Source organism: Rana temporaria, chromosome 7 (assembly GCF_905171775.1).
Source record: "Rana temporaria chromosome 7, aRanTem1.1, whole genome shotgun sequence".
Lineage (NCBI taxonomy): Eukaryota > Metazoa > Chordata > Amphibia > Anura > Ranidae > Rana > Rana temporaria.
Window position 1 is genome coordinate 54,130,585 of NC_053495.1, and position 17,149 is coordinate 54,147,733.

The 17,149-nt window shown below is 44.5% G+C and overlaps 1 protein-coding gene across 7 annotated transcripts in view; it reads left to right on the forward strand.

Annotated features, from left to right (window-relative positions):
- Positions 1–17,149, forward strand: part of PBRM1 (polybromo 1) — a 70,509-nt gene that overhangs the window by 10,346 nt on the left and 43,014 nt on the right. For all 7 annotated transcript variants that reach the window (XM_040359391.1, XM_040359393.1, XM_040359390.1 and 4 more), the window contains exons 6-9: positions 7,952–8,109; positions 8,359–8,625; positions 10,095–10,240; positions 13,694–13,851. In XM_040359391.1, coding sequence (XP_040215325.1) covers positions 7,952–8,109; positions 8,359–8,625; positions 10,095–10,240; positions 13,694–13,851 — 729 coding nt within the window. The remainder of the gene's footprint in view (positions 1–7,951; positions 8,110–8,358; positions 8,626–10,094; positions 10,241–13,693; positions 13,852–17,149) is intronic.

Sequence of the window (17,149 nt, forward strand, 5' to 3'; positions counted from 1 at the left end):
GTAATATTCTAGCAAAAAAAAAAAAAGGAAGATTTCTACATGTAGGAGCGAAGTGTCAGAATTGGCCCGGATGGCAAGTGGTTAAAGAGTAAAAGTCGCAGATGGACTTATGCAGAAATATAAACATTTATAGGTAGATTCAAGTAGATCTGCCCAAACTTGCGGCGGCGTAGCTTATCCTGTTTAGGCTACACCGCTGTAAGTTAGCTAGGCAAGTACATGATTCTCAATGTACTTGCCTGCTAATATACGGCGGCGTAGCCTAAAGCGGGCGGGCGTAAGGGTGCCGAATTCAAATGTGTTGGAGGGGGGCGTGTTTGATGGTAATGAGGCTTGACCTCATGGTTTTTACGTCTCCTTAACCGCATGCGTCGGGCGCCTACATTTCCCAGTGCCCATTGCGGCTACGTACGCCCCACGGGCCTATTGATTTCGACGTGGACGTAAACAACGTAAATCCCGGTTCGCGGACGATTTACGCAAACAACGTAAAAAATTTGAATCTCGCGGCGGGAACGGCGGCCATACTTTAACATTGTTATTCCACCTAATCGGTGGAATAACTTTAGGCCTGCTAATGCCTTACCGAAATGGCGTAAATCGACTGTGGCGGCCGGGCGTACGTTCGTAAATCGGCGTATCAACTCATTTACATATTCTACGCCGACCGCAATGTAAGCGCCACCTAGCGGCCATCCAAAATATTGCAATCTAAGATAGAACGGCGCAAGCCGTCGTATCTTAGATATGTTTAAGCGTATCTCTGTTTGAGCATACGCTTAAAGCGGTGGTTCACCCTAAAATCCACTTTCTGTCACTAGATCCAGCATACTGCTGACATCTGCAGTATGCTGGATTTTTTTTTTTTTTTTTGTACTTATCGTTTTATCCGTATGTCTGCTCCGGCTCCGAGCGGCGTATCCTTCCGGGTATAGGCGTTCTTAAGTAAAGCGCAGTTGATTGACGGGCTTGGATAGCGCGTCACACCTTCCGGAAATAGCCGACGTGACTCTCGGCAATTTACGGCGCCTGCGCAGTCAGCTCTACACGGCAGGCGCAGGCGCCGTATAGCGCCGTAAGCAGCCGAGAGTCACGTCGGCTATTTCCGGAAGGTGTGACGCGCTATCCAAGCCCGTCAATCAACTGCGCTTTACTTAGGAACGCCCATTCCCCGAAGGATTCCCCGCTCGAGCCGGAGCAGACATACGGATAAAACGATAAGTACAAAAAAAAAATCCAGCATACTGCAGATGTCAGCAGTATGCTGGATCTAGTGACAGAAAGTGGATTTTAGGGTGAACCACCGCTTTAAACATAAGTCGGCGTAGATTCTGAGTTAGGTTGACTTATCTACTGATAAGCCGGCCTAACTCTTACTGAATCTACCTATAGGTCTTAAAGGATAAGCTTATAGTAGAGGCAGAAATAAACCACACACTCCAGGCACTTCTTATCAATGTAACATTTTCTTTATCGTACATCACGGGACACAGAGCGGCATTCATTACTATATGGGTTATATGGAGTACCTTCAGGTGTAGACACTGGCAATCTCAAACAGGAAATGCCCCTCCCTATATAACCCCCTCCCATAGGAGGAGTACCTCAGTTTTTCCGCCAGTGTCTTAGGTGTTAGTCATGGTTTAGCTTGCCTCCACATCCTTGGGATTAGGTGAGCTAACCGGTTCTGTCCAAAAAAGCCTCAGCGCTAAAGTGGTCAGTAACCGGACCCCAAACCCTTGGGGTATAGCCCATAATGCTTTTCTTTTTAGAGAGCTGGACCCTGGGCCCAGAACTTAGAAACCTTTGGGTGCCTAATGTTTCTGTTGCCAGAGTGCTATATGGGCCCAGGACAGTGGATCCTTCATAGGAACCCAGGGCCTGAAGGTCTAGACATCCCCACCGAGATGGGGGAAGATTGGGCCTCTTGCTTGGCAAAGTCCTGCGGCATGGAGCAGGTAAGTGAGGGGAAAACTTGCGGAACTTGGTTCTTAGCAGGTTTTTTCTGGGGGGTCACAGGGGACATGCCTAAAGTTATGCACTGCATCTGGCAAACTAGTCACATATCATAAAGATAGGATGGCTCTATATGTATTATTCCCCATAAGATGTGACCTCCCTTGTAGTGTTGGAAAAGCATTGAGTGGGGCCTGTGTTATATAAAAATATATGTGTGTGTCAGAGAGCTGTGCTTACCTGCAAGCCTCCAGGCGATGCTCCATTCAGTCTTCCTCCTCACGGCCTGCAAAGCAGGCAAAACGCTGACCTCCTCATGGCTGCAGTTTGCTGGAGCAGAGAGGTCCCTTCCTCCCAACCCCACCCCCCCCCTGTCGGGAGGGGCATTTCCTGTTTGAGATTGCTGGGGGGGAAGGGCGGGTCAGTGGCTTAAGGAAGGGGCGGCCCTTCCTTGTTTGTTCCATATAGCTCATTCAATACTTTGGAACTGAGGAGGAAAGACCAGAACGGCAAGCACGGGGCGCCGAGGACACACAGTGGCCAGAAAGAATATTGCAGTCTTCAGAAAGACTGTTTTCAAGCCTAGGAATAGGCTGTTTCTTTTCCATCTCATAGTTTTTCTTGCAATACTACTCAGGGGGACAGAATGTTTTTTCTTTCCTAGATTTGAAAAAAAAAAAAATTTTTTTTTGGAAAAAAAAAAAAAAAAAAAAAAGAGAAGTGTCATCTAGGGGAGAGGAAGCATTTTTTATCCCCCAAACAGGTGTTTGGGCATTTAACTATTTATAAGTCCCAGGTACCAATAAGTAGCAGGTGTACCTCGGTATTGTACCATGGCATCAAAAAACAAGGGTACAAGAGGTGGGGATTCCCCCAGAGAGTCTGAGGTCTCGGACAATGCTATGCCGCTGCTTTCCCCACAGGGAGCCTTGGGGCCATCGGGATCTGGGGCTGGAGCTGACGCGGGTCAGTCCAACCCTAAGATGGTCACGGAGGAGGTATTACTCACCTCTTTAAAAGAGATGCAGAAAAGCATGGGTAAAATGATAGCCGCAGCTATGCGGGGCAGTAAGCGGAATAGATCTCCGTCGCCCGAGCGCGGACCCTCAGAAGAGGAGGTCCTTTCCTCAGGGGAATTGGACGACCTCTTGGACAAGGACCAAGTAGGTTCAGGGATCGAAGATCCGGATACAGAGGAGTCTGGGGCAGTCTCCCTGAGGGAGAGCTGGTGGATTCAAGGATTGTCGGACTTGGTCCATAGGGCATTCAACTTGCCAGTACCAGATCTCCAGGTATCGACGGTTTCAGCTTTGGGTTCACTGAGGGCGCCTCAAAGCAATGCTGTGTTTCCGATCCATCCTCTATTAGAGGGAGTTTTGTTCCAAGATTGGAACAAGCCAGATAAGATCTTCTTACCACCTAAGAAGTTCTCTGTCCTATATCCTATGGAAGAAAAATTTTCCAAAAGATGGGCTACTCCTGCAGTGGACGCAGCCATCTCATGTGTTAACAAATCGTTAACATGCCCTGTAGAAAACATACAGATGTTCAAGGATCCAGTTGATAAGCGCTTGGAAGCACTACTTAAGAACTCCTTCACTACTGCAGGGGCAGTAGTACAGCCAGCTGTGGCTGCGATTGGGGTCGCTCAAGCATTATCGGATCAATTTAAGCAGATGCTTAAACTTATTCCTGCCCAGCAGGCAGAAGAATTTTCGGATGTCCCTAAGGCCATATGTTTTACGGTAGACGCAATCAAGGATTCTATCCAGCAAGCGTCACGTTTATCGTTATCCCTTATCCATATGAGAAGACTCTTATGGTTAAAAAGCTGGGAGGCTGAGCCCCCATGCAAGAAGCTCCTGGTAGGGTTCCCCTTCCATGGAGGACGACTCTTCGGAGAAGACCTAGATAAATACATTCAGACCATTTCAAACGGCAAGAGTACTCTCTTGCCAACTAAGAAGAAGGTTCAGGGGCCTGCGTTTAAACGACAGTATTCCCCTGGGCAGGGGCCCTCTAATGCCAAGCAGTATCGACGGCCTCCTGCAAAAGCAAACTTCGGCTTCAACAGCAAATCACAAGGACAGGCTGTTAGAGGCAAAAGGCAGTGGTTTCGCAAACCAGCAAAACCAGCCCCCAAGCCAACCTTATGAAGGGGCGCCCCCACCCACGAAGGTGGGGGGAAGGCTGCGACTCTTTTCAGAGATTTGGGAAGCCAGCATTCCCGACGAGTGGGTACGGTCTTCCGTGGCCACAGGCTACAAATTAGATTTCCTAAGGTTTCCTCCTCCTCATTTCCAGGAGTCGAGGATTCCAAACGATCCGCCTCGGATTCCGGCCAGCCTGGAACAGGGGCTGGGTTTCTACTCCAACCTATTCATCATCCCCAATGGAGATGTCAGGCCAATTTTGGACCTAAAGATGGTAAATGCATATCTAAAGATCCGCTCATTTCGGATGGAATCCGTGCGGTCAGCAGCTGCCACACTCCAGAAGGACGACTTCATGGCGTCCATAGACATAAAGGATGCCTACCTTCATGTTCCAATTTATCAGCCACATCAAAGATATCTACGCTTCATGGTGGCTTCGCGTCACTTCCAATTCGTGGCGCTTCCCTTCGGGTTGGCTACGGCCCCCCGGGTGTTCACGAAGGTCCTAGCTCCGATCCTAGCCAAGCTAAGGATCCAAGGGGTCACGATCCTAGCATACCTGGACGACCTCCTAGTCATAGACCACTCGTCTCCCGGCTTGGAGCGAGCAGTGGCCCTCACGGTCCAATACCTCGAGAGGTTCGGCTGGGTCCTAAATCGAGAAAAGTCAGCTTTCCAGCCCACAAGGCAGTTGGAATATCTCGGCATGAGATTAGACACAGAACAACAAGGAGTGTTCCTACCTCTGAGGAAGGTAAAAGCCATCAAGGAATTAATCCTACTGGTTCTAAGCAAGAAAGAACCGACTATTCGCCTATGTATGAGGTTACTAGGCAAGCTGGTGGCCACATTCGAGGCGGTACCATACGCCCAGAGCCACACTCGCATCCTACAGGCAGCCATCCTGTCAGCATGGAGCAGAAGGCCACAGGCCTTGGATATCCCGTTGCCGCTCTCATCAAGAGTCCGACAAAGTCTGTGTTGGTGGTTAGACCCTCAGAATCTACTGAAAGGGAAGTCTTTCAGCCCAGTGGCTTGGAAGATAGTGACCACAGACGCCAGCCTGACGGGCTGGGGAGCAATTTTGGATGGTTGCACTCGCCAAGGTACTTGGGCAAAGCCAGAGAAGCAGTTGCCCATCAACATCTTGGAGCTCAGAGCTGCTCGACTAGCCCTCAGGGCTTGGACGTCAAAATTGCAGGGGTTCCCGGTGAGAATTCAATCAGACAATGCCACGGCCGTGGCATACATAAATCACCAAGGGGGAACCAGGAGTCAAGCCGCTCAGAGAGAGGTGGTGAGCTTGATTCTCCTATGGGCAGAGGCTCATGTGCCCTGCATATCGGCAATATTCATTCCAGGAGTGGACAACTTTCAGGCGGACTTCTTAAGCCGCCAGACTCTATGGCCGGGGGAATGGTCTCTGCATCCACAAGTCTTTCAAGCACTCTGCCAAAGATGGAGAGTGCCGGACGTGGATATCATGGCATCGAGACTCAACAAGAAACTAGACAGGTTCATATCCCGCTCAAGGGATCCGATGGCCTGCGGAACCGATGCGTTGGTTTGCCCTTGGCATCAGTTCAAACTTCTTTATGCGTTTCCCCCGCTCCAGTTACTACCCCGCCTGCTGCGCAGGATCCGGGTGGAGCACATACCAGTCATCCTGGTAGCTCCAGCATGGCCCAGAAGGGCATGGTACTCACTAATCTTAAGGATGGTAGTGGGAGACCCTTGGACTCTTCCTCTACGGCCAGACCTGCTATCGCAAGGTCCGATCCTCCACCCTGCCTTACGGCATCTAAATTTGACGGCCTGGAAGCTGAATCCCTGATTCTCAGGGGTAGAGGTCTGTCTCAGAAAGTAATCTCTACCCTAATCAGAGCCAGGAAACCGGTCTCTAGGGTGATTTATTACAGGGTCTGGAAGGCCTATGTAGGCTGGTGTGAGTCCAAGCGATGGCTTTCTCGCAAATTTACCATCGATAGAGTATTAAGTTTTCTCCAGCTAGGAGTGGATAAAGGATTGGCATTAAGCACAATCAAAGGACAGATTTCTGCTCTGTCAGTGTGGTTTCAGCGGCCGCTGGCCACCCACTCGCTGGTTAAGACCTTCCTTCAAGGGGTCTTACGTATTAGACCTCCAGTTAAATCCCTGCTTTGTCCGTGGGATTTAAATCTTGTTCTGTCAAGTTTACAGAAACAACCGTTTGAGCCGTTGGCTGATATTCCTTTGGTTCTACTGACAAGGAAGTTAGTATTTTTGGTTGCCATAGTTTCCGCAAGAAGAGTTTCGGAGCTGGCGGCCTTATCCTGTAAGGAACCATATCTTGTTTTTCATAAGGACAGGGTCGTTCTCCGCCCTCATCCTTCCTTCCTACCGAAGGTCATATCCAGTTTTCATTTGAACCAGGATTTGGTATTACCATCCTTCTTCCCTAAACCTACTTCCAGAAAGGAAGGGTTGCTGCATACCTTGGATATCGTCAGGGCCATGAAGGCCTATCTTAAAGCTACAAAGAAGATCCGGAAAACAGATGTGCTGTTCATTCTACCGGATGGGCCCAAGAAGGGGCAGGCAGCTGCAAAGTCCACCATTTCTAGGTGGATTAAGCAATTAATCACTCAGGCCTACGGCTTGAAAGGGTTGCCTCCTCCAGTATCATTAAAGGCTCATTCTACTAGAGCCATGGGCGCCTCCTGGGCAGCACACCACCAGATCTCTATGGCTCAAGTTTGCAAGGCGGCAACCTGGTCTTCTGTCCACACGTTTACAAAATTCTACAAGTTGGACGTAAGAAGGAATACTGATACTGCCTTCGGGCAGGCAGTGCTGCAGGCTGCAGTTTGAGACCCTCGGATTCCGGGGGCTCCTCTTTTTTGAGTTAAATTTAAAATTTAAAAATTATTTTTCTCAACTAAGTTGGATTTATTATGATTTGAGTATATCTCTAAATTAAATCCTTTTGTCTTGGAGATGTTCTCCCTCCCCTCATTGTAAGCATTGCTTTGGGACATCCCATATAGTAATGAATGCCGCTCTGTGTCCCGTGATGTACGATAAAGAAAAAGAGATTTTTAATACAGCTTACCTGTAAAATCTTTTTCTTGGAGTACATCACGGGACACAGAGCTCCCACCCCTCTTTTTTGAGGACCATTTTGGGAGGCATACTGCTTGCTACAAAACTGAGGTACTCCTCCTATGGGAGGGGGTTATATAGGGAGGGGCATTTCCTGTTTGAGATTGCCAGTGTCTACACCTGAAGGTACTCCATATAACCCATATAGTAATGAATGCCGCTCTGTGTCCCGTGATGTACTCCAAGAAAAAGATTTTACAGGTAAGCTGTATTAAAAATCTCTTTTTTAATAATTAGACTTCAAATGTGGAAGTGGTTATACACTGGCAAAGGCAGCTTGTTGGGTAACCATTGCAAAAGTATTGTATCTTTTAAAGGGTTCCCATCTCTTCTGTCATTTACAGATTTGCTTACCAAGTCCTTTACGCTGCTAGACAGCATTTTTACCCCCACTGTTTAGCATTCTAAGGTCCTGATGTCATCAATACCAGCAGCCCTATTGCAAAGGAGACTTTTACATATTCCTGGAGTTGGGCTTTAATGATTTCGTTTACATCCTAATTAAAGTTTTTAGTGTTTTGGTGTTTTTTTTGTAGATTTCTTAGACGCCACAATGTAACAGCATGATTTTTTTTTTTAGGCATGTTGCAAAGAGGTTTTTTTTTGTTTGTGCTTGAGAGTTGTACTCATTTGTCAACTGGATTGATTTTATGCTGAATATGTTAAAAACTGATTGGAACCTTGACATTATATTGCAGGTGAGAAATGGTTGTACGGCTGCTGGTTTTATCGGCCCAAGGAAACATTTCATCTCGCCACTCGGAAATTTTTAGAGAAGGAGGTCTTCAAGGGTGACTACTACAACAAAGTTCCCGTGAATAAAATTCTTGGCAAATGTGTTGTCATGTTTGTAAAGGTAAGGAACATTTTGCTTACCTTGTGTAAATCTATTTTATGATGCTAAGAGTACTGAAGATGAGAGAAACCTGTAGGGCTGGCATTACGTTCTGACAATGCTAGTTCCCTGGCTAACAATGCCAAGCTTCTGGCTTTGGTTCTTTCTGGGTCACTGATCCTGAACAAGTATTTCAGGAGTGTTGTCTTGCTGCATAGTTTTCCCAGGACTGTCAATGTTTTTATTTATCTTTTGCTAATCTTCTTGCAGGAATATTTTAAACTGTGTCCTGAAAACTTCAGAGATGAGGATGTGTACGTCTGCGAGTCTCGGTATTCCGCCAAAGCCAAAGCCTTTAAAAAGATTAAGCTATGGACCATGCCCATCAGTTCAGTGCGGTTTAAGCCCCGAGATTTGCCTCTGCCTGTGGTGCGAGTGGCTTCTGTGTTTGCACTAAAAACCAAAGAGGAAGAAGAGCCACCAGAGGAGAGCACAGAGGAAATGAAGGAGGAGGACATTACTATCTGCTTGGAGAAGGTTTGTTACCAGAGATGTTTTTACAAGGCGTTCGCTATTGGCCAGTGTTTTTTTTATTAAACACATTTTATAAAAAATACGAAAATATCAGTCTTTTTTTCATGTGTGTATTTGTAAACCATTTAAACCTCTATCAGGTTTTGACAGCTGCCTTTGTCCATATTTGTGAGATTTCTTTCTGACCTGGTCACCAGAACAGAAAGTGACAGGAGTTCACCCATAAGAATTTTTTTTCAAAAAATCCCCTTAGATGGATGCTCGTTTTGTCTAGGGGAATCGGCTAGTTGTTTTAAAAAATGAGCTGTACTTACCCGTTTTCGAGATGCATCTTCTCCGTCGCTTCCAGGTATGGGTCTTCGGGAGCGGGCGTTCCTTCTTGATTGACAGTCTTCCGAGAGGCTTCCGACGGTCGCATCCATCGCGTCACTCGTAGCCGAAAGAAGCCGAACGTCGGTGCGGCTCTATACTGCGCCTGCGCACCGACGTTCGGCTTCTTTCGGAAAATCGTGACGCGATGGATGCGACCGTCGGAAGCCTCTCGGAAGACTGTCAATCAAGAAGGAACGCCCGCTCCCGAAGACCCATACCCGGAAGCGGCGGAGAAGATGCATCTCGTAAACGGGTAAGTACGGCTCATATTTTAAAACAACCAGCCGATTCCCCTAGACAAAACGAGCATCTATCTAGGGGGAAAAAGTTTTATGTACGGGTGAACCCCCGCTTTAAAGTGGAGTTTCCATCTAGAAAATGTTTGGGCTTTATACTGGAGATTAGACCTAAAAAATAAAAATACATTTTTACTCACCTGGAAATGCCTTTTGCTATGCGGTCCCACAAAATCTGCCTTGCTATTCACCTAGGATCCTGACGTCAGCTCCCTCGGCTCCTCACATCGCTAATGCTCCTGGGAAATGTGTGTCATCATTTCCCAGGATGCCGTGCGCTTCCCCTGCGCAAGAATCCTATTGCTGTATTAATCTCCCGGCTTGTTTTTTGTTTATGGGTTGCCATCACAACGGCGTGCACTTCTGCCGCCGCCACTCGTTGTGATGGCAACCCAAGTGTTTGGCGGCGCATCGCTGATGCTGCCTTGCGCATGCGCGAGATTGGGGCGGGACGGGCGGCGCTTTCAGAATCGTCTCCAGAGAAATCCAGGAAGTAATTTCTTGTGGGCTTCACAATGCCCACAAGCAAAATGACAACCATCAGCACACCGGAATATAAAGTGTTTTTTCCTAATAAGTCTGCGGAACGGCGGCGCGTTTAGAAATAGTAAGTGACCCTATGTGTGCAACTAAAAAGATAAACGGACATACTTAAAAAAAAATGCAAAATGTGGTAGGAACCCCGCTTTAAATGCACACAGCAAGAAAAATACCTTTCTTCTGTAGAGTCAGGGAGGATTGACACTTCATTTTTATTTGTTGTCCTGGGGTAAACGTAAAAACTTTGTTTTTTTGTTTTCGCAGGGAAAAGAAGATGTTCCAGTTGAAATGCCCAATGGGGAACCTGGTTGCCATTACTATGAGCAGCTTCGTTACAATGACATGTGGTTGAAAGTTGGAGACTGCGTGTTTATCAAGTCGCATGGTCTTGTTAGGCCAAGAGTGGGCAGGTAAGAGCCTCTTAACCCTTGTATAGATTTGTTCAAATATTCCTAAGATGAATTGGAACTTGAATTGTTTCTGTAATGTTATTGAAAGATAAATATTTAAAACAAAGCATATATATATATATATATATTATATATATATATATATATATATATATTATATATATATATATATATATATATATATATATATATATATATATATTATTTTATTTTTTTTAACAAGTGTTTTTTGGTACATATTTTATTCACAATTGGAAAAATTCTTATGCCTCGTACACACGATTAGAATTTCGGATGAAAATAGTCAGACGGAATTAGAAAGAGAACATGTTCTCTTTTTTTCTGACAGGAGAAAAAATTTCTATCGGAAATTCCGACAGAGTTTATTCCGACAGAAAAAACGATTGTGTGTACAGGGCATAACATTGAGTATTCGGCTCCGTATCTAAAATGACAATTTACAGAAATCTTGCCTCTAGTGTCCACTTCAGGATGAATCAAACATATCACAGTAATGATCTTTATATTGCAAACTAAGGGTCATAAAGATCTTGAAGTTTACCTTCATAGATACTTGTAAAATTAACTTGAAGAAGTGCTAATTAATGAATGAATGAATGAATGAAAAACTTATAAAGCGCGGCGCATGCAAACTGAATCGCATTTTCTTGATGCATTTCCTGTATCAGAGTCCACTTTTAATTTCTATACTGGAACCAGTGTGACCAGCACCTGTATGGTTCAATACACAGTGGGGGCATTTCTGCAGGGGATCTAGGCTTACAGAGACACAGTGGCGTTTATTTACGAAAGGCAAATCCACTTTGCACTACAAGTGCAAACTACAAGTGCAAAGTGCACTTGGAAGTGCAGTCGCTGTAAATTTGAGGGATATATCTAAAGTGAGGATCATGTGGAAACTAAAATGCTGTTTTTTTACTCTCCTTGCATGTCCCCCTCGGATCTACAGGGACTGCACTTCCAAGTGCAATTTCAAGTGCACTTTGCACTTGTAGTTTGCACTTGTAGTGCAAAGTGGATTTGCTTTTAGTAAATGACCCCAAGTGTTTCAGGGTGTTTGTCGTCAGTTTTTATCTTGGGAAGGCATTTTAAAGCACTGATGTTACTTGAAGGGGACCCCAACCATGAGCAAATGAGAGCTCACTTACATTCCCTGAAGAAGTGGACTTTGCTCCAGAAAATGTGTCAGAACATAATTTATTAGGAATGTTGAAGATTGGTCAAGCATCTGTGAATGTATTTTATACTGTATCTAGTATATTTCTATTATATGTTGTAAGGGGTTAGCTCGGTAGCGGGGGTGTGTGACCCGCCTGGATGGGTTCACTACACACTGAACGATACAGAGAAACAGCCGAAGACGGTTGAAAACAAAGAATTTGGTTTATTCTTCCATCTTGCTGGAAACAAGTGCAAGCATCCAAACAGCATAAGCAAAATCAAACATAAAATAAACCCTGGCCACTTGGGGCGTCTAACTTCACCACACAGGAACCTATCTAGGGAGTCTGGCACAGCCTACTGCTGAGCAGACACTGCTGGTCATACAGCAGAAAACAAATAGTCTTTTTGATTTTTATCACACAGAAAAATCAATAGCACCTCACCTCTTCAGAAGTATTTCTGTTCACTGCTCTCCTTCACTCAAAAAGCCTCAGGATGCAGCAATCAGTGGTAATCCTCTGGATTACTTATAAAGGCCTTAATTGCCTCATTCTGAACAGCTGAAGTTTCCCAACGCCCTTAAACCTTTCTGGCTACTTCTGCAGCCGACACCCGATAATAATTGGTGTATTGTCTAAACAAGGCAGAAATGTATCTCCCATCTGTGACAACACCCACAGATTTACCTGACTTCCTGTCACAATGTCTAATATATACTGTAAATACACCATGTATTTTCATATGACCCTTGGTTTGCATTGCAATATAAAACGTATTACTCTCCTATATACACCTCAGTAAATAGTTTTGTTTTTTTGTTTTGTTTTTTTGTATTGAGCAACTCCATCATCTTTCATGTCCTGGATTTTAAAGGGGTTGTAAAGGAAAAATATTTTTTTCATAATAAGCATCCTTTACTTGCAGACATTCCTCTTTTCACTTCCTCATTGTTCGTTTTTGCTCAGAAGTTGCTCTATTTCTTCTCTGTTCTGTTCACTTCCTGCTTGTCTGATTTTACTGACCACCGTGATGGGAGGCTTTACTGCGGTGCTCACCCCCTCCTGGGAACTACATCTGTGCGGCAGGACGCTCTCTACGTGTTAGAGACCTCAAGGAGGTGTGAATTACTGGGTGTGCCGCAATTCATACTGGGAAATGTAGTTCTTACATGAATGAGCGATGCAAACCAGGAAGTGAATGAGAGAACAGAAACTAGAATGCCAGAGGTGATATAGATGAAGGAATTTAATAGGTATTTACTCGTTTTTTAACAGAATCATTACACTATTCTCTCTGTCTACCTTGCAGACATTAATTTTTCCTTTACAACTCCTTTAACATAAGTCTATTTTAATGATTATTGGAATTTGAACAAAAACATGTTTTGAACAAAAATGGTCATGGTGTTCATTTGAGAATGTCATGGATGCAATAAAACCACATTTTCAATTTATTTTATTATTGTTGGCAAATAATTTTGCCTAAGTATTCTGCTGATTAGATTTTGTTGGCTATTTTAGAACATCTGACGTGGCTCAAGGACCGCAGTTTTTTTTCTTATCTATTTCGCATGACACAGCTCTGACCCTCAATTTTTCAGAAGGTTTCAGAGCTTTGCCTTGCTAGTTAAAGGAGTTGTAAAGGGAAAAAAAATTCTGCCTAAAATTAATGTCTGCAAGGTAGACAGACAGAATAGTGTAATGATTCTGTTAAAAACGAGTAAATACCTATTATATTCCTTCATCTAGATCACCTCCGGCGTTCTAGTTTCTGTTCTCTCATTCACTTCCTGGTTTGCGGCGTTCGTTCATGTAAGAACTACATTTCCCAGTATGAATTGCGGCAAGCCCAGTAATTCACACCTCCTTGAAGTCTCTAACACCTAGAGAGCGTCCTGCCGCACAGATGTAGTTCCCAGGAGGGGGTGAGCATGTTACTGACCACCGCAGTAAAGCCTCCCTTCACGGTGTCGAGTAACAATCAGACAAGCAGGAAGTGAACAGAACAGAGAATAAATAGAACAACTTCTGAGCAAAAACGAACAATGAGGAAGTGAAAAGAGGAATGTCTGCAGGTAACATTATTATGATGCTTATTATGAAATTTCCTTTACAACCCCTTTAAGCACGACACAGTCCTCTCAAGATTTTTTTTTCACAGACTCTTGTAAATGTCAATACCATTTTCCTGGATCAATTCAATGTTGTGAATGTTGTATATTTTGTGACTCCTAAGCTACAGTTTTAATATTACAAATTTTTTGATCAGGATAGAGAAAATGTGGCTTCGTGATGGAGCAGCCTATTTCTTTGGACCAATATTTATTCATCCTGAGGAGACGATCCATGAGCCGACTAAAATGTTCTACAAGAAGGAAATGTTCTTAAGTAATTTGGAAGAGACCTGTCCAATGGCCTGCATTTTAGGTGCGTTTGTTTTTCTGCCATACGTCTATTTTTTTTTACTTTCTACATGGAATATATTATGTTTTGATTGTATTTTTATTTTACACAAATGGAAGAAAACATATTGAGAGAAACCACCAAACCCTATGGAAATGGTTATGACATTTTATTAAGAAAAAAAGTCATTGTCCTGGAGTCTACTCATAGACTATTCATTCTTTGATGCATTTTGGGATAACGTAAATGCACACAAATGGGTTGTTAAAGGGGAATGTCTACTCTTCTATTTTAGGTAGTGTGGGGTGGTGTTGGTTTTATTTTAGTTTGTATCCCTGTCATTGGAGCAGAAAGCAAGGGGAAATCTTACATTTTACAGATTACCCCTCAATATCTGTTCTGGTGACGAATTCATAAAGGTTTAGATTTCTCCTAATTTTTAGATCATACCGTCTTGTTCCACTGCGCTCCTTTAGTGAACTGGTCACCGCCAGTTGCCTGCGACCTTAACCCTGCTTGGGTTTATGAATACACAAGTCCTTTCCTCACTATGGGCCTAGCTGTTTTTTGCGTGGTATGACACACAGAGAACTATCCCACTGCTGTTTTATGCCTGGGGACTTTTAGAGCTCTTACAGTTGCAAACATCTACTCGCTACACATGGTATTTAACCACTTCCATACTAGGCACTTGCACACCTTCCTGCCCAAGCCAATTTTCAGATTTCAGCGCTGTCGCACTTTGAATGACAATTGCGCGGTCATGCTACACTGTACCCAAACATTTTTTTTCTTTTGGTGGTATTTGATCACCTTCTTCTTCTTTTTTTTTTTATTTTTTTTATTTTTTTGCGCAACAGCTAAAAAAAGACCGAAAATTTTGAAAAAAATATTTATTTTTTTATGTTCATTTTTTTTGTAAATAAGTATGTTTTCTTCTTCAATTACGGGCACTGACATGGTGGCACTGATGGGCATGGATAGGCGGCACTTATGGGCACTGATAGGTGGACACTGGGCATGGATGGGCACTGAGGGGTGGCACTGATGGACACTGAGGGGTGGCACTGATGGCATTGCTGGGCATCACTTGTTGATCCCATATTGTGCCAGTCGGTGCCCATTTGTGGGCACTGATTGGCATCTATTCTCATTTTTTTATTATTGCCGCCTTCCCTGGTGGTCCAGTGTGGGCTTCCCTGGTGGTCCAGTGTGGGCATCCGAGGGGGGGCTGCGCTGATAAACAATCAGCGCGAACCCCCCCCTGTCAGGAGAGCCGCCGATCGGCTCTCCTCTACTCGCATCTGTCAGATGCGAGTGAGGAAGAGCCGATCAACGGCTCTTCCTGTTTACATCGTGATCAGCCATGATTGGACACGGCTGACAACGTGGTAAAGAGCCTCCAACGGGCGTGCGCCGGCATGTTATCCGGCTGGACGTCAAACGTCCAGTCAGGATTTCAGAACCACTTCCCGGACGTCAATTGACTATTGACCGGGCGGGAAGTGGTTAAAGCAGTGATCTGAGGACTGGAAAAAAGTACTTAGGTGTTAGTTTAAATCACCTAAAATTACTCACCTAAAATGACTCTCCATCCTCTGATGGCACTGACTTTTTTCTTTTGTGAATACTGTCATTATGGAATAAACACAATGTCCTGGAGCATTTGTAACAAATGTCTGGAGTCCTGTGCTTAAGCCGACCCGGCGTCCTACAAGCATCTAGGCTTGGGATCTGTTGATGAAGTGTAGGAACTCCATCTGTCATCTACTTCTGCAGTAATACCTTATAGGCAGAGGGAGCCTACCTTCCACTAAAGCTGCAGATCTCAAAGCCAGAGGCTGTCTAACCTCTCTGCTTATCCTTCTATATGAAGGAGACTTTGGTAGTTTACCCCCCTGTAGATTGAATGCTCAGGCTTATTCCTGTAGCCTCCACTCTAAACTGGGGTTTCTACCTCATCCCCGTGCTGTTGCTTTTTCTCACCCATTTGCTATACCTCATTGTGCACCTTCCTAAGTTTTCTTTGACATTTGCTTCTATTGTACTTCTTACTCTAGCAGGAGCCTATCCCTAGGATGTTGTTCTACTTTAGGAGTCATTTTCCCTCACAAGTGGTTGCGCCCGTTTGTGGTGCTTGCCTCCCCCAGTCCTCTTTCTCTCCTGAGGGATAAACTACAAGTTCATAAGGTATCAATCCCTACGGCTCCCTTTCTTGGCAAGGACCTGACTCTTCTGTGCCCTCGAACAGTTCCAGACCCCATTCATAACACCGACTCTGGTGTTTTTTTGTTTTTTTTCTACTATGCCCATTGTGGAAAGTTTAGGAGAAATCTTCTACAGCAGGGATATGCAATTAGCGGACCTCCAGCTGTTGCCAAACTACAAGTCCCATGAGGCATAGCGAGACTGACAGTATCAAGCATGACACCCAGAGGCAGAGGCATGATGGGACTTGTAGTTTGGCAACAGCTGGAGGTCCGCTAATTGCATATCCCTGTTCTACAGCATTCAAGCAATGCTAATCTAGTGCTGGTAATCTTGGAAAATTGTATCTGTCCCCTGGGCAGTCAGCAAGCAGGACAATACTGCTACCCTGCTGCAGATTTCCCCCTCAAGAAGATTGTGAAAGTTCAAAAGCCTTTTCTGGGACCTGATCACAGGGAATGGATCTTCTTTCTGTGTCCAAGCTGCAGTCCTCTTGAGAGTCTCCTCTTTACATTCCTTCCTCTTTTGTTTTTCTCTATGATGTATATTCCTAATATTAATAGAAATTATAATGATCCTAATGCAAATTAGAAATAATCCCAATTGATGGGATTCTTATGCCTTGTACACACTCTGATGGACCGTTTTCATCGGACCAAACCGATCGTGTGTAGGCCCCATTGGTTATTTATCCATAGGTTAAAAAAAAGCAATCTTGTTTTAAATTTAACTGATGGATACCTAACCGATAGAAAAAAAAACGATCGTTTAGTAGGCACGACCATCGGTTAAAAATCCATGCATGCTCAGAATCAAGTCGACGTATGCTTGGAAGCATTGAACTTCGTTTTTTTCAGCACGTCGTTGTGTTTTACATCACCGCGTTCTGACACGATCGTTTTTTTAACCGATGGTGAGTAGGCACGACGGACCATCAGTCAGCTTCATCGGTTAACCGATGAAAACGGTCCATCAGACCGTTCTCATCAAATGGACCGATCGTGTGTACGCGGCATCAGATGTACAGTAGTCGAAGGTGCTCTTACAGATCTCATTTTTCACGACCCAAAAACTATCACAATTTTTCATCTTGCATAGGTCATACTAATTGCCG